The 26862-nt window shown below is 39.3% G+C and overlaps 1 protein-coding gene across 1 annotated transcript; it reads right to left on the reverse strand.

The window, feature by feature from the left end:
* Positions 1 to 1746: 1746 nt before the first annotated feature.
* On the reverse strand, positions 1747 to 22604 carry LOC140238522 (myo-inositol 2-dehydrogenase-like). The gene is made up of 7 exons (XM_072318426.1): positions 22360 to 22604; positions 19325 to 19395; positions 18470 to 18578; positions 14245 to 14372; positions 13135 to 13358; positions 4040 to 4205; positions 1747 to 1905 (listed from the first exon to the last, which is right to left on the reverse strand). The coding sequence occupies exons 1-7, from the start codon at positions 22602 to 22604 to the stop codon at positions 1784 to 1786; spliced, it is 1065 nt and encodes a 354-aa protein (XP_072174527.1). The 3' UTR covers positions 1747 to 1783.
* Positions 22605 to 26862: the final 4258 nt, after the last annotated feature.

The following is a 26862-nucleotide window of genomic DNA, read 5'->3' on the forward strand; positions in this document are numbered from 1 at the left end:
TGTAATCATGTGTTACGAACAGATGAATCAGATCTAAAGACACATTATATCAATGCAAATACAACCTGTATATAAATATTAATACAAAAATATTAATATATATATATATTCTATTTGAAATCTATCAAACCATAAAAAAATATGCCATATACATAATTACTTGTGCAGTGTGGTGAGATCATAGACCCCAATATTTTGCATACATGTACAACTGTACTTGTCCAGTACATCACAGAAAACCAGCGCCAGATAACCACAAGCCTGCAACATATATGCTAGACTCCAGCAACATACACATAGACAGCATAAAGTTGTATGCACTTTCATGCTTAGTTTGAAACTAAATGCACAGATGTTTTATGTTTGCTCTGTTATGTAATGGAACTCACACACACAAACACACAATCTACATGTATATTCAAAATACTTTTCTCTGTAATGTACCAGGTTTATCACATGCACATATCTCCATAGTACATGACGAATCTGTCACACGCCTTTTACTACAACTTCATCCATTCTGACTAGGCATGGTATTGCCAATATTCACAAAGCAATCGCCATGTGATTCTTGGGAGCTATGAGGATGATATTTGTGTGTTTAACACATTACAGTGCGTTTCACACATTACAGTGCATTCAAATTATTCCAGAATAACAAAGATTTCCCTAGTACTCTCTTCTCGAGATAAGAAGAAACACTGACAATTTCAGGAACATTCCTGCGGAATCCGAAAGACTAGGAAACACTGTGGAGACATCAATACATAAAGCCTCTTGCCTACTGCCACATTTCATTCCCGTCGATGAAAAAGTGACAAATAGCATCTTTTATGGCGATGTTTCTGCTGAAATATTGAACATGTTCTGAAGGTAGCTAAACTCATTAAAAAGTTTCAAAGTTATATGAGGAAAGAAGTTACAGATTGGTTTGCAGCCTCCTGCTCTCAAACCATCAAAAAGTTTCACTTTCAACAATTTCATTACCAGAGTGTTTTTCATTCAAACTCAGTTATACTTAGTTTCATATAATGTTAAACTGATTGGAATCAGTCTGGTAAAAAAAAAAAAAAAAAAAAAAATTGTTGTTACTTCATACTGAGCATACCATTACATCAAGAGGATCATCAAAAGATTTGAATTGACTCCCATGATGCATTGCTGTGCCACTGAGTAGCTTTGCACAATTTTCTCAAGTGAAAGAAATAGGTTACAACTGCATTAGATTTGAAAAGATTATATACACCTGAGGCAATGGAAAAAGATATTATATCAAAGCTTCTGTACATGTATGACTCAAGATGGAGCATTATAGTCAACATGCAATCACACAAAGGGGAAACTTGTTATCACAAGGACCTTTAAAAACCACCTTGAGAACCACCTTGTTATACAAATATATTATATTTCTCACAATATGAGAAGGCAAAAAACAAAATGAAATATACAGACTTGGGACCTACAAAATCACCTTGTTAAAAGGTTAATATACATCAACCCTCTTCAAAATACAGCATCTGATTGTATACTGTATAAGTCATTATTTTCACATACAGTTATTTTCGCAAATTACGAGGTCATGGACATTTTTGCGTGATGCTGTTTTCGCGAATTGACATGAAGCTGTCGTAAGTGCACTATCACACTAGCGCATGGACGACATTTTCAGGTATTGTTAAATTCGCAGTCTAACAGTTATTCTCTAAATTCTCAAGAATTAAACCTCGCGAAAATAACAGCTTACACAGTATATAAAATCTCCTCTTTGAGAGATGAAGCTGAATTAGCAGACAGGCTCAGTGAATTTCATGAGTTTTCCTTCATGCAGAGAGCTCTCGCAGAGGTCAGCGATCCAGGATGTGCATAGCGTGTCTTCCATAGTGACTTCAATCTCCTTTGTTTTGCCTGTAATACAAGTGGGAAAAGGGTAATATTAATAAAGACGAGTACTTGATTAAAAAAAAAAATAAAAAAAAAATGTGTTATTACTCATTAGCATCATCAGGCTCCAGTGAGGCATGGCCTTCCTGGACTTGGTGCAATTGTCTAAGAAGTGCTGTCGGCCGCTGCAAATACAACCTAGCACAGTGGGGGTCTAGTGAGAATGATGACAACACCTGCCTGTGTGGGGAGGAGCAGACTATATCAGTGGCCAAACTGCGCATGCGCAAATCTTGCATGACCGAAGACTGACCCCGCAGTCCCAATAGAGTTTCGCACGCGCTGCAAACGATGGGACTAAAAATACCGATTTCCGAATCTCGATCGCGCTCACACACACGACGCTTGGCAAAATAATCGCGATTATTCTGAAAAATCGCACTAATAGTGCGAGTTGGATCGCGATAAGGATCGCGGTAATTAGTGAGATTTTTCTGTCCACACTGGAAAAAATTTCGAAATTTTGATCGCGATAAGAAAATCGATTTTTAAATCGCACTTTTTCCCTTGTGTGTGAACGGGCCTAATGTAACATCTCCTTGTCTGCCCACTTCTACCAGAGTCTATACACACAAGAAGATCTGGCAGCTCTAACGCCCTGTGCCAGGCAGTGCACCCAACAATGGATTACTGTATACGCCATATATTTCGCAAGTCTAAATTTTCGCGAATCAGGAATTCCAGAAGATTTTGCGAGTGGTTAAAATTGCGATCGTTGAGTCCTGTACTGAACAGAGAAGTGTACACGGTACTGTCACATTCACATCAGGATCAGAGTCAGTATTTTTTGTGTGTCTTCAATTTTGCGAATAGCACCTGACTTGCGAAATTCGTGAAATAAAAACCTCGCAAAATATTAGGCGTATACAGTATATTGGAAGAATCTGACATTCCATGCAGAGTAGATGACTCGAGGAGAAGAAGACTCATTTGCATCTACCTGCATCTCACCTCCTAATCGCATTTCAATAATAATTGGACTCACTCTAGAAATTCAACCCAGCTGTCTACAATTATTTGAATATTTACTTCTATCATGGATGGCATCTGAGAATTTCTAGTTGAAGCTCTTGAAACTATGGACCTTAACTAAGACATTTCATCCCTTTCATTGCATCCACACAACCCTTCTTTTGGCTACCCTTCCCACAAAGTCCTATTGCCAGTAGAAACTCTTGGCTGAAGTGTTATGGCAGGAAAATGACAGATTTCAATACCCATATACAGAGATCTTCGACTTAGTTCTTCGACCTGCCAGCCCTATTATTTCATCAACATCATTGTCTCTCTCTTTTCACCCTTCCTACAAAATTGCATAAATGCCACTTGAAAAATGTCAAACATAACTTATGAATCGACATGAATCAGCATGCTCAAAAGCAATTAAGAATGAAAGTTATATTTGGGTACTCAAATCTACTGATGACACCAATAATTATACCATTCATCACCACTTTCAACACTATAAAAAATCGATCTATCCATTAACTTGAGACTCTTTTGTTTTATAATTTTCTTGTTTTTGTTTCCCAATTACTATACACATTAACTTCTTGTTTTATCATTTATATTTCTTTTATTTCCATATCTTGTTCTTCATTGGTTTTTATCTAGAATAGTTTATTATTGTCCAAAGGTATGTTATCTGAGGATAAAAAAGAAAAACCATTCTCTCGGCAATACTTCTTCAAAAACCCATTTACTGTATTGCATGCACAAAAATCATTGGAAACTGCCACTTATGAGATGCTGGTCATAGATATGTGGTATATTTCGGCAACTGTATGCCTGATTTTTGCAAATGGGGTCATTTCTCAAAAATCTAACCACTGTACACACACGAGTAGTAATTTGGGGGTAGGGCAATAACCCCCTGGGCAATTACCCCTGTGCAATTACCCCGGTCCCTTTCCTTGACCCTAACCCTAATCCTAATCCTAATCCTGAACCTAATCCTAACCCTTACCCAAACTCTAACATTAAACCTAACATTAGACCTAATCTTTACTCTAACCTTATCACTAACCAGCATTTAACTGGGGGGTAATTGCCCTCATGTGATTAATTGCCCTCATGTGATTAATTTAGGGTTCCATACCTTCAACCAGGTCGAGGAAGTGTTCCATCTCCAGTACATATGACCTGCTGTAGCGCTCCGGGAAGGACGGTTGGATCGCATCCATGTTCTCGCCTTTCTCGTTGTGCAAGGTGACTGGTGAGTCCACCTGGTTGACCGTCTGCAGCATGCCCTTTGACCCTAGCACCTGTTCAGGGGGGACACAGAGTAGAGAGAGAATGTAACACATCTCAATTCTGTCTGAGATGACAGCCCTCTACTCAGCCCTTCCACATTCTCCATGCAAAGTCCTGTCTTACAATCAGGGTGGCTCACTGCACAACATTTTAACCCACTGAGGACGAGTCCCGAGTATACTCGGGCAGGTTTCTATGGGAAATGCATGTTGTAGCAAAAGCGACCTGTCCTCAATGGGTTAACATTGTGCATGAACATTTCATTTGCATCCCATACAGAAAACAGCAGTGTGGGATGCCTGAATTATAGAGAAAAAAAGACATAAAAAAACCCAACCAAAATAACCATTATACTAATCAAAATAAAAACACTTCACCTCTACTGGATGCATCCAGTAATGAAAATAAAAGATCACAGCTGCCTTGTTGGACATTAACTTTTCTTCGTGCTAGGCCTGGATGAGGCCTAAAGTGTAATCAAAGAGTATGGCTTGCCAATGGGAAGAGAAGATAAATTTTGAAATAACTTGAACTTCTGTTACAACGAAGTCCTCGGGACTGGCAGTTTCCTTTTGTTATATTGAAATTTCATTATAATCAAACAAATAAACACTAAAAAACATAGAGTGGATAATGTTGCATCCTGAATTTTTACTTTGTTTTAACGGGAATTTTATTATAACCGTGTACGTTTAAATTTAACTGTTTTTGCCAAACATGTCTAGACATACTGTTAAAGGTACTAAGGTACTAGTATTTGATTTGTACTCTTCAATGGGGTAAATGAACTACTGGCTTGCAAACTTAAATTGTGTAGATTTTGAGGACCATGGATGAGCTGGCATTTCTGACAGTACACACTCAGCCCTGGTGCACTGTCATCAAATGTTGTGTTTGCCTCGGGTTTGATTAAACCTAAATCCTAAATGCACACCAAGCTGTCTCGTCTGGGGTTTAGTGATTATTGTCAAGAGATTGGAATGAAGCCAAACTGTTTTCATGCATCCCAGTCATTGGATGCATTATACATTGTAGTGGTATATACCTAAGGTACAGTGAACTCCCGTCATAACAAAGTCCTCGGGATCAGCAGTTTTCTTCCGTAATAATCAAAATTTCGCTATAACCAAACAAATAAACAATAAAAAATATAGGGCTGATATTGCTGTGGCCTGAATTTTTACCTCGTTGTAACCGGAATTTCGTTATATCAGGAGTGCACTGTATTCACTGCTATATGCAGACACTTCAACCTACCGGATACATACACAGTAATAAATGTGTGTTCACAACAGACTTTGCATACTGGTCAAAGTGATGGTGGACATATTAAAGGTGCATGGTCCCAGTGTTTTAGTCAAATGCGTACGCAGGCAAACGGCGCAAGTTTCCTATAGAGACCTACGCTATCGACTCATCTTTAGCGCTTACGCTGTGACCCACTTCCCTGAGTCCGAAGAAGTCTGATTCACTGTAGTCAGTGGTCCATTCACAGTTTGGCTCATGATTCAGCTGAGGGGGATTACAGCTTTAGCAAACTTCTTTTGTGATGTCATAATAACAAGCACATATGCACGCACCCTGGCATTACTACAGACTGCGCGATGCGCAGAGAAGACAACGAAGGCAACGTTACTTAGCAACACCTACGTACTTTACTCTTGATGACAGCTCAACTTTGGTAATCTTCGTATCAATGCTAAAGGTGATCGGCAGTATCATCAACAGTGCCCTCTACACTACCGGGACTATGCACCTTTAAAGAGAAATAAACAGCTTTGAGGTCAGATGGAGCATTAAAGTCTCATGCATACAAAACATACACCACACCCAGAGGGTTAAATTTACACAAACATACTATACATTACCATTGCCCTAAAGCTTTCATAATAACTGCTGTTACTCTAGATTGTAAAGCACAAGATATTTAAGAAAACAGTAGATAACTATGTTGTGATGTGTGCTATTTCATCCATTGATTAAAAAAAGTCTCCCCTGCAGCGAACATTATTGATGCCTTCAAAAGCTCCCTTTTAAAAGGTGTGGCATACCATACCTGTGTCAGAGGAGCACTTGAACACTCCTAAGGGCTTTTTACACTTGCAAATTTTTGCTTAGTCCCTTACCAACGGTGGGGCTAAGGGGGGGGGGGGGCCTTAGCCCCACCGTTGGTACTGGACTTTCCTTAGCCCACTTTCTGTTTACACTTGTTTTTGCCAAAGTGGGCTAGCCCCACCGATAATCCCGTACTATCTGGCTCTGCAAAAAAACAGGGTTAGCACCACAATTGCGGTGCCAAGCAAGCGAGTGTAAACAGAACGAAGAAATAATCCGGGGCTAAGTGACGGAGACGAAGTCTGACCCCACTGACCAATCAGAAATGAGGTAATCAAGTGCTGCCAGTGCGTGCGTGTACTTGTACAGTGCACAGCGTAATCATGAATATTCATGTGGTTTGGAAAGTACAGGACTAAGAAATACAAGTGTAAAAAGATCAGTTTTCTCTTTAGCGTAGGACAAGAGCTTAGTACGGGATTTATTGGCGAGTGTAAAAAGCTGAAAAAATTGGTACGGGATTAACGATAGTCCTGGGTCGGAGAAAGTACGGGGTTAAGAAACACGACTGTAAAAAGGGCTCTAAAGTGTAGGCACTACCCTGCTACATGAGGACCACTTGCCAGTGATCTGTGCTCAAAAAACATATCATACCTTACAGCATGAAATAATTTTCCAACTCAAATTCAATTAGCAATTTCAGCTAATGAATGCTATTTCAAATGGTGTCCTGTACACTTCTGTATGGAGGAAATCTACATGTACTACACAAAAGATGCAGCAGTGGTGTAAAAATACAAAGCAAATAGAGATACGATACCAGGAAAATTATTCTTGGTACCATACAATGCCATAAAGTGCCTGAGAGCGTTCGAGCGCAGACTAGTCTAGAAGCCTACCAAACCAGAAGTTGTTGAAATGAGAAGTGTATTAAAGACACCACATCAAAATACAAAGGTGCGATTACTCTTAGCATAGGATGACTGTATGCAGTGTAAGCACGTATTAAAATGTGAATGACCACGTTACTTCAAAATGTGTGACCCCCATAAAACTATCTCCATAAAATGTTTCAATGTGCACTCCTAATCTGCTGGCTTGGCACGATATGGTTCAGTTCACTCTTGAGCACGTGAACACCGCCTATGACATGTGATGACATTACAATGTATCAGTGTGTTTTCCTGCCAGTGTTGGAGTTTCATGTTATAGCTGTACTTATATCTTTCCAATGAAGTTCTATGCTGTTCCACTTTCACAAGAGAGACCCATACTTTTCACAAGAATTTAATGCATGTAGTGTAGCCCCTTTTCTGTTGTTTTTGTGTTTAGAGGCACAGATGTTTGATTTTCTCCAAACTCCCCCCCCCCCAAAAAAAAAAAGTGCCTTGGATATATTCAACGAAAACATTTACTACACATGATCACAAGGTGAATAAAAAAATATATTTATTTGTAACATATCACATCAAATCAATGGGTGAATTCGAGTGCTCTAAAGCGAACCACAGCAAACTGAACGTTTACTACACATAATCACAAGGTGATCCAATCGAAGCGTACAGTACTGAACTGTGCCAGATTTGGAGCGTTCGAGCGCTTTGTGGAGAAAACGAACCTCGCAAGTTATTTTTAGAGGGGGTCACGCACTTTGTAGCATCAGGGTCATTCACCTGGTGCACTCAAACTCCTTACAGATGTTCCGAACAAAGAGAATGAACTCTTTGCATTATGACGTATATGCATATTATGCACATTCTTCACATGCAAACTTTTGAAACGCTTGGTTCCCTTTGGAGCACATCGGGAAGTGGTTCACTTTTGGCTCAGTTCAGTATGGTAGGGTACAATTTAGGAGCCTTCGAGCCTTCCTCCATATGGAAAGGTTGTCTCTTTTAATACACACAGAACACGCGCGCGCGCACCCTGTGTTATAACCTATGGAGACGCACAAGCAAAACCCGACTTACTGTCATTAATGGAAAAATATCATAAAGTAAGTAATGTCCGTGGACTTGTGGCTAGCGGTTTTCTAGTCTTAGGACATTTTTCTGTAGAATACTAAAATTAGAAGATAAATGGACTTCTAATAACGTCGGACTGGCTGCTCAAAAACAGATTTGTGAGTTCACTTCAGAATAACTGCCCCATAGGATTGTACACACTTCCTGAAGTATTCGCCGTGTGATGCAGTGATACCTCCCTATTTGAAAGGCTGTATCTCCGCAACCGAATGGCACATGAAGCTGTGGCTTCTACCATATTATGCGCCAAAAAATTCTCTATCATATATGTCAAACTCATTGTGATTGGATTGTAGGTCTTGTCGGAATTGGCAAAAAACTGAGAAGGTCCCGTCCTCAATCCAATCACAATCAGCGACATAGAGAAGCTCATTATCATATGAAACATGACGTCAGTACGGTCACTGTTTATTCGTGGCTGCATTTGGACGAGTTATGATTTCATATATCGTGAGTTATAACGTAAATTGGATATTGTATTTCTCATTTCTAAGTTTCCTGAAGTCAGCGGTGAACCCTTGTATTAACTGACCACCTATACTGTACCAGTTATGACTTTATATGTTGCTGAGAAGATATAGAAAACGGGAATTTTCTTCTTCGATGAAGTTCGATGATCATATCTTTCTCGGCAAGCACATATACGCAGAGTGCACCATTGTGTAATGGGGGTGAACGTGCCCAGGTAACCGCGAGTGGAGCATGAAGCACAGTGCAGCGCAGTGCCGGTGGAACTTGCAGTGGTCACATTCCAACATGATTGTGAATCTACACTACATCAGCTTTCAGTTTCTATTTGTGCATCTTTTAGAGTGTACTTGGGTTTTGCTATTAATTAACTGAAGTTGCTGCACATGACCAGAAAGCGACTGTTAGCAATATATGATTGATACCTCAGTGAGTGTGTGCGTATATGTGAGTGTGTGTGTGTGTGAGTGTGTGGTCAGTCAAAAAGCAGATAATGTAAACAATTTCATGAAAAGCATGTAATTCATGTTGTCAATGTAGGTTTAACCCATATAATGCTATGTTTATGACTGCCCCTATGTTGTTTCTGCAGCATTTTACCCATATTCGACAATGGACCAGTCCGTATCACTGCTGTGTGCACGACGTGTGTGGCAGACCGTGTAGGCTCATGAATAATTCAAAGCGTGCACCTTGGCGTTCTGTGTGTGCGGGCAGCGTGCACTCTCAGCTGTAGAATGATTTTAGTACTTTTGGCCAAAAACCTTTCCATATGGGTGTGGGTATGGTGCGGTACAGTTAACTTTACGAGAGCGTTCAAACACACCCAATTACAATGATATGAGGATGGAAAAAAAGTCCAAAAGACCAAGGTCCACATGTTTCAACCTCTTCTATGCCTTGTTTATTCATCAAAATGCCCAACAGCATGGTCTTCGCTGACTGGTAGAGATGGTTCCTGAGTCTTTTCTCATTGATAAATTCTTGATTCTGATTTTTTTGACACACGCTCAATGATTGCCTGCAGCCTCATAGTTCCAAACTGCCCAATATTAAACCACCACACAGCACTATTAAAACTGCCCTCTTTATTGTGCGACAATGTACCTGTGCAGTATACACTCATACATGTGTACATGTGCTGAAAATGCTCGACTTCCATAGCGCACAAGGCGACCCTTGTCTATGGCACTGCCTGATGAGTGAACTGGTTAGCACAACCGTGATTGACTATGTATATATTCAGTATATCATAAAACAGATTTAGACCGCTTTTATTTGGGGAATTGTTAAAGGGATAGTTCAGTTTTGGTGGAGATGAGAATTTGGCTTTTAACTTATTGTGAGATACCAAGAAAACACTAATGAAATAGTACAGGTCATACCGATTTAAGAGGAATTCAAAGTTAATTTGATGAAAATCGGGTTTGGAATGACTGAAACATCCAAAAACAAAGTAAAACAAAGCGATCGTAATAAAGTGTGGGTCCCACACGTTATTAGAATCACTCTTTTTTGGATATCTCAGCTATTTCAAAACCAATTTTCATCAAATAAACGTTGAATTCCTCATAGAATTACATGCTCTTTCATATTTCATAAGAGGTTTCTCATTATCTCACCAAAAAATGTTAGAAACCTGAAATTAGGTCTCAACCAAAACTGTACGATCCCTTTAATATCATTGCTCCTTGGGATCTTAACTCCATGCTATGACCCCCGCAGCAAGCTCCTAAGGTCGTAGCATGGAGTTGAGATCCCTAAAGTGGGCCAATGATATCAACAATACCCCCCAAAAGCGGTCCTTTATCTGAATACTGTAAATATTGAAAATGTCATCCTAATGATCCTTATTGCATCACTGCAGTTTTCACAGGGGACCGTTCCATTGCTACACTGTAGTAGGCTGTCTGCAGTTTTCACAGGGAACTGTTCCATTGCTACACTACCGTATGTCCAAAAAAAAAAAAAATAAAAAAAATACAACAGGACCCTCCGCAATGATAACTTTAAAAATAGTGAATCAATCCAAATAAAATTTCAGGCTATGAAACTATAACTTATTACCCACACCCTACAGTAAACCCCATCCGATTTTTGCTCAAGTGGTCAAAGAGAAATGAGGAGTTTTGTAGAGTATGTCAGGAATCCCTTCCCTCCAAGTTCTGTCTACTGTATTCACACATTATGAAGTTCCAAGAGCATCCCATGGCCTAACTTGGAAGACGACATGCATTACAATGATAGACATCTCTGTGACCACTCAACCAAATTGAATGGGGTTTTCTGCATATTATAGCTCAGATGTTGTATTTTCAGACTCTGAAGTACATGTAGTATTTAGACGGTTATATCACATCGGAAGTTATCGATGCGAAAATCCGACTGCAATTTTTTTTTTTTGGGGGGGGGGGGCATACTGTAGAGTAGGCTGTCTGCATCTAAACACCGAGACCTTCATCTGTTAGGATTTATCACTTTGGGTTAGTTTAATCTCTTGGTTAGGGGTAGAATTACTTGAATGCCACTAACAACAGTTTAACAAGTGGTAGTTATACCGTACCCCCACATTACTGTAAAACATAACATATTCGCGGCATGAAAATTTCGCGAATCAGAGCCGACGGCTTTCTTCGCGGCGTGAAATTTTTGCAAATTGTCATTGGCATTGAATGCACAGTGCAGACAAAAACTTTCACATGCATCTAAATTTCGCGAATCTTGGCGCTCGTGAAATTCGCGAAATTGAAATGCACGCGAACATTCCTCATTTTACAGTAGGCACATGAAGGGTACATAGGAGATGGTTAGACCAAACTTTAAAACTCATACTGCCAACATGTATCAGTCTCAGGTTTGTACCAATTGATAGAATTCTGTGATATAAAAGAAGTATTTGATTTATGAATGTGTGATTTTTAGATTTTTCTGCTAATTGTTATGTTGTGAAAATTTCCCAACTCATTTTTTAGGTGATTTTTCAATATTCAGTATTCTGATGTATACTACATTGACAATCAATGAGATACTTCAAAGATTCAATCATGAAGAAAAAAAAAAGAGTACAGTTGGGAGTATCCTTGTCTGAAAACAAAACAAAACAAAACATTACATGCTGAACATTCACACACTAGCACGTTTCAAATGGATGGAGTGTGCAGCAATGCAGTGACCATCTCTCAAAACAAACAAACAAACAAACAAACAAACAAACAAATGACACAAAGGTGTGGTCTTTGCGGACGCAGATTTACCCGACCGCACAGCTGCTGGGGAGACACCCAGGGAATGACACTATCTATGTTTTGGGGACTTTGGGATTTGTTTCTAGGGTTTTGTTTTTGTTTTTGTTTTTGTTTTTGTTTTGTTTTTGTTTTGTTTTGTTTTTGTTTTGTTTTTGTGTTGTTTTTGCTTTGTTTTTGTTTTGTTTTTGTTTTGAAAGGGGGTGGGTGGGGGAGGTTGTTGTTGTTGTTGGTTTTGTTTGTTATTTTCCTTAAGAGAAAAACACTCCTTACCTTTTTCCCTCAGGAATGCATGAATGTTGGGCTCAACTTCCACACTTTAAAGTTGAGGAATAGCTTGCCTAAATGACCTACGTACAATGGATAGAATTGTTGACATGAAGGATTATGTGTCAGTGAAAATGTTCTAGACTCTTTTCACTCCTTGTGACATGGACTTGTCACATACATATAACACAAACACAAACACAACTGTCATCCAAAAATGATCACCCAAACAGAACCATTCACAAATATTGAACATACAATGTTATGATGTGACCAAAAAAAAAAGTTAGAAAGTACACGGGAACGGTCAAGGACATGCAAACAAGAATTGAAAAAATATGAAATGGAGAAATACTATTTATCTGATAGATAAATTCACTTTCCTGATGGTAGAATACAATCTCCTCCTTTTCTATTTTTTTTTTTATTTGGAACTATTTCTACCTCAAAATGCAAATCCAGACTACTGTCAAATAAACATCAATCATAATAAATGTTAAAAACATGAGTTAAAGAGGAGATACATGCACCATATACTGTAGACTAGTGAATGTTTCAAAAGCATAGAAATTATAAAATATACTGTATATTGTGTATGATTAGACAGTTTGAGAACTGAACAATTTTATGCCGAAGGTGCTAATGCTGAAAGTTAATGTGAATGAATTAATATTTCAATTACAACACAGCTATGATGGGACTCCTTAGCCAATTCCATCATACCTCACCAATTTATATACCATGATGATATGATTGTGACCAGCATTACTTTCTAGAGAAAACAGTTTTTAAATGCTGAAACTGTTCATAAAATTTCTGTGCTACGAATATTTCTAGTTTTACAGTATCACAAAATTTGTCTGCAAATGTGGACACCATCTCACCTCCAGTCTCTGGTCATAGCCGTAAACCGCTTCCCTGCTGATGTCAATGGCTGCCATGATACCGCTCGGGAATTTCAGCGTGATGTTGGCCTGGTCCACATCGTCCATCTCCCGAATGCAGTCGTGGAAGGCGTGGCCCTGCGCGAAGACAGTGTCGGGGCGCTCCCCTGCAATCCAGCAGATGAGGTCGATGTCGTGCACGGCGCAGTCATGGAAGAAACCGCCTACGGTCGTATCAAAGTGAGAGCATGAAAGTATGAAGACGGTGGTATCAAAAAGAGCATGAGAACAGATAGGAGTCTGTGGAGCAGTTCATTACATCAATCTTCTTCACAACTGCCATATACCTGAGGGCTATCGGCAGGAGCAAAACCATATTTTACTACAGTTTGATTTGACAGTCATTTTTGGCAAGGTGAGGGGAAAAAATTACCAAATTTTGTTGTGCCACTTTCCTATATCTTGCAGAGTATTCCTTATTTGGTTTTTAGATGCACATGAAATATCAATACATGAAGATACAAAGAATAACTTAAATGAAATGTCTCCATTTTCTTACACTGTTCTATAAATAGGTCTATACTACATCTTGACAATGTGAGACAAAAGTGTCACATGACTAGCAGGAAATTGAGAGATTGACAGAATAAGAAAAGTTGATAGACACAGCTCCGTCCACTCATACATATATATGTGCCAAGTGTCATTTGAATTTAAAACTCAAATTATTCTTATAAATACACCATCCACAAAATTTAACTTCACGGCAGGGGCGTAAAATACCTCGATTAACATGAATCATACAGATTACTATAAAAACCACAAATATTTGCAAAATGAAGCTTTTGCAATTTGGAGCAGACAGCCTTTATTGTGGCATTAAATTTTAGCGAATTGCCACTGGCATTCGATGCATACGGTGTAGACAAAACTTTGAACATTTTGAAACATTTCAATTTCACAAATAGTGGTTCTTGCGAGATTAAATTGCACGCGAACATTTCTGATTTTACAGTAATATTGTACCTACTTCCGTACACGAAAGGGAGGAATGCAGTCTTGCTCAAAACTTCCAAAGGTTGCAATTAGGCTAGAAAAGAGTATGCAAACCTGAAATTTTGAGGTATTGGACAGGTGGGAAGGGGGCATCTCTGGAGGTAGTTTTGATGCACTGCACCTGCCCCAGTTCACCCTTCAGGACTCTGCTCCTCAGCTTCCGGATGGCAGGGTCAAATCGCCTGTGGTCACAGAAGGAGATAGATTGATTGACTGATTGATTGATTGAGGCCAGTTTCGGCCATTTATTCGGCAAAATAAAACACAAAAACATATAATAGTGGCCTTTACAATGAGAGCCAGGCAGACTTGAAAGTATCTTGTGCTGGTGTCAGGTTGCCTACACATGAAAGTACAATATACTTTATACTAGCAACATATATTACAAGTGATTCTGTGTGAAATCAAGTAACTAAACAAAACACCATCACATTAATATGTACTTAATTATATATATATATACACACACACACAACACACAACACACATACATGCAGTATACATACTACTATACTACTCAGTCCTGGCTAACTGTTCAAAGAAAGAATGCTTCAGTATAGCACTTAAATCTAGAAAGAGTTGTGCTGCATTTCAAAGCAGTACTTATTGAATTCCATTCACTTACACCGGTGAACCTAATACATATTTTGTAGATGGGCAGTTTCAATAGATGGACGGGTAGAGAGTGAATGTTACTGGGAGACAATTGATGTGGGATAGACAGGGAGGATGGGGCTCGGGGGGGGGGGGGGAGTGTTGCCATGACATCAAGGAATGGGGCAGGAGACAAAAAGAAAATGAGAGAGATATAGCGATATATAGAGAGCATATTGTCGCTGGGGTGACAAGACCTTGTATCTTAAATTTTGGTGAAAATGACTTTGTTGGATGAATGATAAGATAATCAGCTGAGTGATGTCCTATCCAAATCCAGGCTGTCTTTAATACCCTAAAAATGAAGCCACCAAGGCTTGTCAAAGGAAAGGCTATCCCATTTATAGTGCTCTGGCCGCCATGTTTTTTTTCGCTCTCCAGAACATTTGACATTTTGTAGATATGAAGTCTTGTCACCCCAGTGACGAAATATGGGTGTTCAAAAGGGTAGAAATAGAAAACACTCATCATCAGTCTGAGAAAGAACGTAAAAAGATTGTGCATAAACTATATGTATGGAATTCTTGCATATATACATATGTATATCACATATTCTATGTGACCCTGCATCACCAAACCAACAAAATGTCAAAAGGCATTGATTTTCAGTTAAGAGCATATTCTGAAGGAGCAGACTTTAAGCTTTGCAGTGATGTATAACTCAATTCAAATGGACTCTGTCTACATATTGGAAAGAAAGCACACACTCTGGAAAAGTATGCATGAGAAAAGAGGCTCTGAAGTATAGGGTCTATTCATGCACTTAATCTGACCATGAGCCGTGCTGTGTGCAACGAATGGGACAAAAAAGAAAAAAGAGAAAAAAAAAGAGCAGGATGTAAAACTTCATAGGAACAACAATGAAAGAATAATCAGCTTAAGCTGAAACTGTTCATGCTCTATCAACACATTCTAGCCATGACTAATTCCAAGTAGCAGTTGTTACAGTTGAAAGAGAAAGTACGTAAAGGTTTTTTTTTTTTTTTTTTTTTTTTTTAATGAAAATGGGGCTCTATGAACAACTAATCCCACTATTCTACAAAAAAAAAAGTGTGCTAGAAAAACTGCTACAAACACAATTTCCCAGTTGGTTTATGGTCCTAAACCTTTAATAGATAAATGTTGAAGAATTGTTCTTTCAAACAATATGAAAAACTCAAGATTGACTACAGTATAGGTTGACCCGTTTCACCTATTTTGAGTCATCACACAAAGTCAGCGTGTGTGACTTTTTGTTAGTTTTGTGATTTACAGTCACTTATATATAAAGAGAGATCTAGGCGAGATAAGGGAATAATCCTCCAACTTGAATTTGATTAGCAATTTCAGCTGATGAATGATACTTCAAACAGTATCCCACACACTTCTATCTCAAGGAGAAAACTGTGCACAAAAGATAGTTTGTGTAGCAGTGGTATAAACTAGAAATGTTGCTATGGCAACTGGTATGCCCCTGCTATGTCACATTATTTTGAAAGGGGTGATAATAACACCAACAAAGAGGCAGAGACCCCAAAAATGTGAACACATAATTAGAAAATGATACACAAGAGATCAGGTCTAGGGCAATTACCCTCTGGGCAGTTACCCCGGACCCTTCCCGTGGCCCTTATCCTAATCTTAATCCTGAACCTAACCCTAACCCTAACCCAAACTCTTAATCCTAAACCTAACCCTAATCTTTACTTTAATCTTACCACTAAACCAGTATTTAGCCGGGGAAATTGCCCTCTGGGGGTAATTGCCCGGATACGAAGAGATCAACCGAAAAACAGAGATATGACACAAAATCAATGAAAGAGAAGTACAGCTATGGAAGGTAAGGGGGGGGGGGCATCCCCGGCATGGCAACAACAAAAACAAGAAGAAGACTTACAACGTAATGGAATACAGTTTCCGATTAAACTGATGTGTAAAGTTTGAAAGTTGTACCACTGGATGGAGTGCAGAGTATAAGCTTCCAAAATGTCAAATGCATCCCACACTTCTCCTCATGAATCAAAACCAAAACGAAACGAGCAAGAACACATCTCCTGATGGTAAAAAAACAACAGCAATAAGAAGAAGGAAAAACTTTGTACCACTGTGGTTTACTATGAGGGTCAGTGATTAATTCACAGTTTTGATTGAGATGGGGTTTTCAGTTTCCAAATCTTTTAAGATGATCTTTTTTGAGATAATGAGAAACCTTTTATAAAATATGGAATAGCATATAATTCTAAGAGGAATTCAAAGTTTATTTTATGAAAATTGGTTTTGAAATGAATGGCTAAAGTATTCAAAATAAAGCAATCCTAATAAAAGGTGGGACCCATCTTTTATTAGGATTGCTTTGTTTTACTTTGTTTTTGGATGTCTCAGCCATTTTCAAACTGATTTTCATCAAATAAACTTTGAATTCCTCTAGAATCGTTTGCTCTTAGACATTTCATTAAGTGGTTTCTAAGTATCTCACAAAAAGTTAAAAGCAGAATCCTCATCTCAATCAATACTATACCATCCCTTTAAAAGGATATACTTAACCATGGCACAGGGCAAGGCGGTACGTGGGAAAAGATGTAAGGAAATATTGCTATTACGTAACCTTCCTGAGTACACATTGACAGTTATACAAAAAGGGAAAGAGCAAGGATACACCTTCCTGGGAAGAGGCAAAAGTACATTGTAGATCTGGGGCAGTACAATCTTTGTTTGTAAGGTAGAGATGTAAGTTTAACTCTTGGATTTGCTCTACACTAATCTGTGTGTATGTGTGCTCGCACCTCAGTGTACATGTATATTGTGTGTGTGTGCCTCTCTCTCTCTCTCTCTCTCTTCTGTGTGTTACATTAGTTCTGTGGGCTCTTTGACAAAAGGGTTCAAAGAATGCACTCATCCCAGCTCACTCTCCACTCTCGTTTTTGTAGGGATTAGCCTGAAACATGTTCAAGTCTGTGTGTGTGTGTGTCTGAAAATGTGTGAATGCCAGTGTGTGTGTGTGTGTTTTATATGCATACATACACCTAAGGAGGAGGGGGGAGGGGGTGGATCTCATTTTGTTTTCTAGAGTACAGCCCTTAACTTGTAGCCCCTGATATGAGACAGATTTAAAACCTCTAACCTCTGAAATATAAGGGAGGGGAAGAGCAACAACTTATTGTATTGCTGGAACTCCTGCCAAAGTCATTTAACTAGTGATTATATTATGCTGATGCACCATTGCATTGGTACTTGTATGAACCTGCATGAGCCTGAAAAAAGAAAAAAAAAATAGTGCTGGCACTTTTAGACAGTATCTTAATTGTTTTTTAATGTCACTCTACATTTAGGTTTGGTTTGTTTGTTTGTTTGTTTGTTTGTTTTTTATGTGTTTGTTTGTTTGTCTTGGGTTTTGTTTATTTTTTTATTGGGGGGTCTTTCATTGCAACTGATTGACAAATTGCCCATAATTAATGTTTTTTGTATTTTTTTTCTTTATGCTAGGACAATATTTGTCACTTAATAGCTGCAATCAGAGCAAACAGATATAAATTTTGTAAACATTTTCATATTTTACTTTTTTTGGTAACATTTCCTGAACCATAATTGATCTCCAATACATTTATGAGAGGATTTGTAGGACTGTTGTACACTGATTACAAATTACCTGTTGAGGGCGCAATACAGAGGTTTCCCGACTTCCTTGGCCTTGAGGTAGCATTGCTTCGTCTGAGTGAGTGAGGAAGAGATTGGCTTCTCACAGAAAACTGCCTTACCTACATGAAAACGATGATTGTAATAGACATGTTAATCCACATGCTGGGTTGAGTGGGATTAGCTCTGGTTATGAGGCTATCAGAATATCAAATGACAATCTAACTCTTTGAGAATGGACTGATTTTGCTACAACACGCATTTCCCATAGACACTTGCCCAAGTATACTCGGTGCTCATCCTCATCGGGTTAAGAAAAAGAAGCAAGCCAATAAATACACAAACACAATGAAACTGCTTAAAATATCCATCAGCTAGCTCCACCCTTGTGACACTTGACAATGTGAAGTCATTATTCAAACTGCATTTTTCCTTTTAAATCTGAGTGAGCTTTATCTTGATCCCTAATCATCATACAGAGCTCTGTAGTTGTTATTGTTGATGTCTAACCCCATTCCCCCCCCCCCCCCCCCCCCCCCGCAAAGAAGAAGAAGAAGAAGAAGACGAAAAAGATGCACATATCCACACACACAAGCAAACAGAATGTAACATGCGCACTCACTGGAAAGCTTCAATGACGAGCATGTCTTACAACAAATTAATGAATCTCCACACTAGCTGTCGTGTAGTCATGTCTACGTGTCTACTGCCAAGCAGACTGCACAACACCATTGATTGAGCACTCTAAAGTAGGGCTTCACTGGGGGCCCGTCTGCACCAGCCCCTTATTTGTTTCTGGTCCTTGATCTGATTGTTTCTGTATTAAAGTACGGTGAATATAAAGCAGAGAAGAAGCAGGACAACTCACCCGCCTTGAGTCCGGCAAGAATCAGACTCTCGTGAAGAAACGTTGGGACGCACACTACAATGGCTGCAGTCCTTGTGAGAAGACAACAAGACAGACAGAGACATGGGTGCAGGCAAAGGGGAGGGGAATATCCAGCTTTTGGCTTAAAGTGGTGGTACAGTATTGGTGGAGATGAGAATTAGGCTTTTAACTTTTTGCGAGATACCAAGAAAACACCTATAATATAGTACAGAGCATACCATTCTAAGAGGAATTCAAAGTTTATTTGATGAAAATCGGGTTTGGAATGACTGAAACATCCAAAAACAAAGTAAAACAAAGCGATTGTAATAAAGTGTGGGTCCCACACTTAATCAGAATCGCTCATTTTTGGATAACTCGGCCATTTCAAAACCAATTTTCATCAAATAAATGTTGAATTCCTAATAGAATTACATGCTCTTTCATATTTCATAAGAGGGTTCTCATTATCTCATCAAAAAAATGTTAGAAACCTTAAATTAGGTCTCAACCAAAACTGTACTATCCCTTCAAAGTGGTGGTGGGGGTAATAGGAGTTTGACCAAATGATGATGGGTCATGACAAGCAAAAAAAAAGAAAAAGAAAAGTCTCCCAATTTTTGGCTGCCCTTTCTCTCTCCAAATCTGCTCACAAGAAGAAAAAAAAAAATCAGGGGGGGGGGGATGGGGATAAATCACTTTAACCCTCCTCCCCCCCCCCCCCCCTTCCCCTGGAAGTGAGAATTATTACAGTTTTCAAAACTTCTATGATTTACAGGTAGGCCCCTACAGTATACATGTATGTATGTCCAGCAAGGGTAGGGGCATGATGTATCAAATAATCAAACTAGAGAAGCACTCTGAGAGCGCAGACCTCCGTCAAGTATGCAGCTCATTTCCACCACTGATCTTGTTATGTTCTTCCATAGAGATATCAGTGATTTCCACCCACACGTACTTACAGCATTGTGAGCTGAGAGTCGCCCGATTTCCCAATATAGAAGCCTTTGTACGTCATAAACCCTCAACTGCACGGCGCGCCTCGCCCTAGCCGAAACTAGAGTACGCACTTTAGTGCACGCATGCAAACCTCAAGTACGCACAGCCTGAACTCCCAAGTTCATTGACCCTAACTGCCAAAATATCAAAATCCTTAATAAATTCCCCCAAAATTCTCGCATCACTACCAAAAGTTAATCGTTTGTTACTCGTGTCATTCTCAACCTCTCCTGCAAGTTTCATCCCAATCCTTTAACTACTTTTTGAGTTATTTTGCACAAGGACAAACTAACGTACGAACTAACAAACAAACCAATGGTAACGAAAACATAACCTCCCCCCTTGGCGGAGGTAACAAGCAATATCAGTATCACTCCAGCAATATATTGTACAGAACAGGGACAAGAAATGGTATTGATAGTACAGACCCATATATTCCTACAACAACAAACATAAATTACAGGGCTGCCAACCTTGAGTGAGACTTTGGCGTGAGACACTGCAAGGGAGCGGAGCGAGCTCCTGGCTAGCGCCTGGCGGCCTGCTGTGCGGCCGTATGTACAACGTACACAGTCAGTGTACGTAAAGCGATGTAAATCACACGTCATAGCCATACATGTACTGTACTTTGCCAAAAGTAGAAGCTACGCTCACGTGGTATAGGTAGAAATCAATCGTAATCCAATAGCTCATCTTTGCGCGCGAACCGAAAAAGATTATTATTGGTTAAGCTTTACACCCGCGCAGGAAAATCACAAAATTTCGGGCTTGGGCATATCGATATTCAGAATATCAGAGAATTTAGAGAACTATTTATTTTTGTAGTCATGTACATTCCATTTTGGGGGTTTAGCGTGAGATTTCGTTTATCAGAGTGAGACAGTTAAAATTGGTTGAATTGCGTGAGTCTCACGCTCAATGCGTGAGAGTTGGCAGCCCTGAAATCAAGTGGATTGGTACTTACCAATACCTAATACCCCTTTCAGGCTTATTTTGGGGATTTCATATGGGATTTCATATGTACATGCACAATATAGTATGAAAAGTCCCACAGCCTTACAGGCAAAATCCCTGGTAAATTTTCAGGTGATTTTTCAGAAATTTAATCACTGTATCATCCAAGGGCCCTGTTTTATCAAAAGATAAAATCGATTTTAAGTTTCCTTACCACACAGGCTGCAATAGACTTACATTTGAAATAGACTATAAAATCAATTTTAACTCTTCATAAACAGGGCCCAGGTAAACTGCAGTGTTTGTAATAGGTCCCAGCCCTGTGGGTGCCAGATCTGCCCAAAACAAACTTGAAAGTACACTCCCTCAATAGTGCACTAATGTACAATTTGCATTTAATAATCAAATCATTTCTGATTTTATAGGAAAATATTTATGAGAAGTTCCCCATCTTTGGGGCTCTGGATTCCCTTGGGACCTTGAGGTCAGTGCCTTTTAGAGAAAAAGAGGAAAATGCTAAAATTGGCCCTCACTCTGGTCCCCCTACTCCCCTGCCCCCCCCCCCCCTCAAGAATTTGGTCACAACAGGGCCCTGTCTTATAAAGGTTTGTGATAGAAATCAATCACAAGTTTATTGAGAGCTGCAATGCAAGTTGCGATTGATTTAGGGACTTGTGATTGATTTGAAGTCTTTATAAGATGGGGCCCAGGAGAGCATCCCCGTATCTGACATGAACAAATTTGACACTGCAGGCATTCACAAATGTAAAAAACAAGGCTGCAAACTAACCCGTTTTTTTTTTTTCAACTGAACTGGCCTACATTATTTATCAGACCAGTAGGTACCCAGTTTTTCTATGTTTTTACTTGTCCATTCCTGGAAAAGTTACTGGTCTAACAGTGAATTTTACTGGTCTTGGACTGCCGGACCAGTGCCAGCATGCAGCGTTGCTTATAAATACCTAGCAGTTTATCTCTATCATTTCTTGTTTTATAGAAAGTGTTCAGTTTGGGGGTTCTCAGAACGATTGAATGAAAACACATCAGATAATTTGACAACACATCAGTCCACTCAAACTCACTCCTCATCATTCCAAACCGCCTCAACCCCACTGCTAGTCGCGACGCGGGTGTCAGAGAGATACAGCTCCTCGACGTAGCCGTTCGCGAGGTCCACGTTCTCCTCCACAATCCATCGAAGCTTCACCCTGGGATTCCTTGCCAGATTCCGGGCATGAATGAGGCCCGCTCGGCCGACACCAAAGAGAGCGACGCCAACTTTCTGTCGGCTGCCGTTAGTCGCTGTATTGTGGTTCACACTTTCCATCACTGTAGAATGCTACGTTCAGGATATTTTTAAACAAATGAACAAAAGAAGTATGCACATAATTTCATATTTAAGCTATCAATGTAAAACTGTCTTCCAAATCAGGTTATCAAAAAATGGCATGCTGAAAAGGAGAACCAGTGGATCTGGGGTCATCCCATGAGACCAGCACCCAATATACAGCCCATGACGACGCAAACACTACGCAAATAAGGCCTACAGAGTGACATTTGGAAAAAAACAGCCAGCAAGTTCGACATAACAACGCTGGGCTTAATTTGCCAGTTTCGTGGGCCTTGTTTGCTCCAGTGTCGAACTCATGGGCTGTTTGACTCATGGGCTGTATAACTCCTGTGATGTACACCTGTGGGTCCAGCAGTCACCTAAATATTTATGTACAAGTACTTGCCTAAGTAACAAAAGTTCAACTTCTTAGCATTCTTGCAGATTTCCACTTGTACAAAATGTACAGTATTTATTTTGTATCAAAGAACTTGGTATAGCAAGTTATGGGTGCTGGCACTTTGAACTGGAAACTGATCACCTTTGGAATGCTGTCGGCCAAGTTTGTGAAAATTTGTCATGGTGGTGTCATGAAGTATAAGCATGTTTTTCACTTTTTACAGGATGACCTGTATGATGTCTGAAGTAAATCACTTTCTTTGCAAGTCTTTTTCTCCTGAAGGTGAGCTGCAAAGTCAGTGCCCCTAGATGAGACTGATAAGGATTTCCAGAAGAATATGCAGGCTAATGTGATATCCACAGTACTATTTTGTGATCATTGCTTGTGACTGTACGTACATGTAGTACTGCCAAAATCACTTTTGTAATGCTTTAAAGTAACAATAGCTACAACTGAATCTACATTGTATGATATACAATTTTTTTTTTCTCTCTCTCTCTATATATATATAACATTTCAGATCATAATTCTCTGCCAGTGAATCACAGAAAACTGGGTATCAGGACTCATCATCTAATCTGCTTGTCTAAGTGCAAATTAAGTCACCCAGTCTCATTAATTCTGACCCCCACCTCCTTCTTAATCCCCACTGCAATACTAAGAATTAAGTCTCTGTATGTTACATATAACTACTCGAGGGCCACAAAATTTTCATAAGGGATTTTTGCATGTAGCCATGGGTAGCTATTATCACATGCTACAAACCTCATTGAGAGCATCACTTGTCTTTCGTATAATCAGAGGGGTAAGACGAAGGATGTCAATACTTAAAGGACAAGTTCACGTTCACAGACATGTGGATTGAGTAAATGCAGCAATATCAATAATGGAACACATCAGTGAAAGTTTGAGGAAAATCAGATAATCCGTTTAACAGTTATGAATTTTTGAGGTTTCTGCTTACATGTAGTCACTGCTGGATGAGACTACTACAGCTTGTGATGTCATGTGCGCAACGATATAAAGAAAATATGGAAAAATTCAAGGTATTTTCACTTTTCTCGCATAATAAAGGACACTTGCCTTTGCTCTTTCAGAAGGCAAGGGGGAATAATATTACTCTTTTCAAAAAGTAAAATTTTGTGAAATTCTCTTTATATTTTCCTTATATCGTTGTAGGCATATTAGTGACATCATTTTACTGTACTGTGAGTGTAGTACTAGTAGTTTTCTCATCCAGCAGTGACTGTGCAGATTCATTACTTTTGAACAGATTGTCAGATTTCCCCCAACTTTCACTGATGTGTTCTACTTATATTGCTGCATTCACTCAATCCACATGTTAATGAAGGTGAACTTTTCCTCTAACAATATCTCACTCAATCTGGGCTGATTGCCAGCTACAGTCCTTCAACTTGAAGTCACTGCAATTAACTAAATGTGGCCTTTGGCCCAGCTTCACAACACACTTGCTCTGTACTTCACCTCTTGAGCTGTTTACTTCACCTGTTGAAGACTCGTCTCAAAGTATACTCATGCAGGTGTCTATAACATATCGGCACTTGGGCGACAAGACCTCGTATCTGAAATTTTGGTGAAAATGACCTTTCTAGATTAATGGTCAGGTAATCAGTTAAGTGATGTCCTGTCCAAATCCTAGCTGTCTTAACCCAAAAATGAAGTCACCACGGCATGTCAGAGGGAAGGCTCTCCCATTCGATATAGTGCTTTGGCTGCCATGTTTTTTGCTCTCTTGAACATTTGACGTTTTGCAGATACGAGGTCTTGTCGCCCTAGCGACGATATGGGAAGCGCAGTAGTAGCAAAATCAGCCCTCCTCAATGTGTTAAATGAATACAAAGAGCCTCTATGCTTTACTTATTGGATAAGCCAGCATGTTCACTGCACAGCATTTACTGATTTCTTTTTACATGCATGTACCTATCATCACTGGGGTGACAAGACCTCATATCTACAAAATGTCAAATGTTCAGGAGAGCCAAAAAACATGCCGGTCAAAGCACTACAGTGAATGGGAAAGCCTATCCTTTGACATGTCGCGGTGGCTTCTCTTTTGGAGTAAGACACTTGGGATTTGGACTGGACCTCACTTAACCCATTATTTGACCATTAATTCAAAAAAGTAATTTTCACCAATATTTCAGATACAAGGTCTTTGTCATCCCAGCGACGCTATAGCTCCAAGTGTTTTATTCCCTCGCCTACACTGATGTCAAAGTCAAGTGTATTCTTTATCATATATAGGACCCCAATGCCAGCATGATACAACTGTATCCATCTTAAGTCAAACAAAGTAATCAGTGATATTAATAAAAGTCAGTACTTGCCAAGTTGAGTGACGTTCAGCTCCTGATTACTGCCCTGTGTACTACTGGGAATATTAATAGAGTACAAGTGATACAAGTGTCACCTCACAACAACTGATCAGCTTGTGCTGGTATTGTTCTTGTTTACAATCTACTGTCGGAAGTCCCATTCTAACAAAGGCCTCGGGACTGGTAGTTAATAGTTAGGCCCCTATATATTGACATTTCATTGTCCTAATATAAGGTAGTTAGTACCCTTTTTTTATTAGAATCACTTTATTTTACTTTGTTTTCTTTGTTTGTGGATGTCTGAGCCATTTCCAAGACTGATTTTCATTGATAAACTTTTAGAATGGTAGATATGCTCTGAGATATTATTTCATAAGTGGTTTCTTAGTATCTCGCAAGAAGTTAAAAGCCAAATCCTCCATTGTTAAATGAAAAATTATACACAATATAATATATAGAGCAGAATACAGTGTATATACAGGGCTGTGTACAGCTGTAGTTACAATGAAGTATCAGAGCAGTAAAATTATGGAAAAACTGGGGATACTACTGGTCCGACAGACGGGTCGGTCAACCAGTACTAGAAAAAAATGGGTTAGTTTGTGGCCCTGATACACAAGTACATTGTATCTACTGGTGCTTTAAGAAGTTTAACTCCTCTACATGTAAACTTCCTGTATCATTCGACTGGGAAGAAACATTCTTCAAATGTGAAACACCACTCCTATTCCTGTATTGACCAACAAGTATGTCTAATTCCGCAAAAAAAAAAAACTTCTCATTTATAATAATGACATTTGCTGGGTCAGTTTTTTCGCTTCGTTTGTTTTTCGTTATTCTGATTTTAGTGTTTCATTATTTCCCCATATTGAACTTCAAATTGCATCAATTATCATGAATTATATTATTACACCAGCTTACACTTACGTATTTCCATGACAGTTAATTGTCTATCAGTAGGTGTTTCGAAAACATTTTGTACATGAAATGTAAGATATATCACATTGAACAATTTAAAACACCTGTGAATTACTTTCGGGGACGCAAATTTAGGGTAAAAAAAGAATCCTTTTAACGCATTTGATGTGTCAATGTGAGAACCCCCCCCCCCCCCCCCCCCCCCCGGGGCGGATCTAGCTTTCTATAAAGGGTGGGGTTGGGGCGGTATGCGAGGGAGCGGAGCGAGCGAGGGGGGGGGGGGAGGGTGTGGGAGGGGGGTGTCCCCCCTCCCACAGTAGGGAGAATTTTTGAAAATCTGTGTGTGAAAATGGCGTTTTCTTGCATCTAAAACACCACTATTTTTGGTATAGAGGTCATTGCCATAAATAGAAAAAAATAAAATTACAAGTTTAAAAAAAAGATAAGATAAAAAAAAAAAATGGTCCCCGGATTTTTTTTTTTTTTTTTTTTTTTTTTTTTTTTTTTTTTTTTTGGGGGGGGGGGGTTGCAACCCCTCCAACCCCCCCTCTAGATCCGCTTCTGCCCCCCCCCTCCCCCCCCCCTCCCCCCCCCCCCCCCC

This window comes from Diadema setosum, chromosome 15, assembly GCF_964275005.1.
Source record: "Diadema setosum chromosome 15, eeDiaSeto1, whole genome shotgun sequence".
Classification (NCBI taxonomy): Eukaryota; Metazoa; Echinodermata; class Echinoidea; order Diadematoida; family Diadematidae; genus Diadema; species Diadema setosum.

Excerpts from the sequence above, each read along its gene's own strand:
- LOC140238522 (XM_072318426.1), bottom strand. The coding sequence starts at position 22,604 with ATGGAAAGTGTGAACCACAATACAGCGACTAACGGCAGCCGACAGAAA. Across the intron at positions 18,579-19,324 it reads TCTTGCCGGACTCAAGGCGG|GTAAGGCAGTTTTCTGTGAG; the intron begins GTGAGTTGTCCT and ends GTTTTCATGTAG. Across the intron at positions 4,206-13,134 it reads GCTATGACCAGAGACTGGAG|GTGCTAGGGTCAAAGGGCAT; the intron begins GTGAGATGGTGT and ends CCCCCTGAACAG.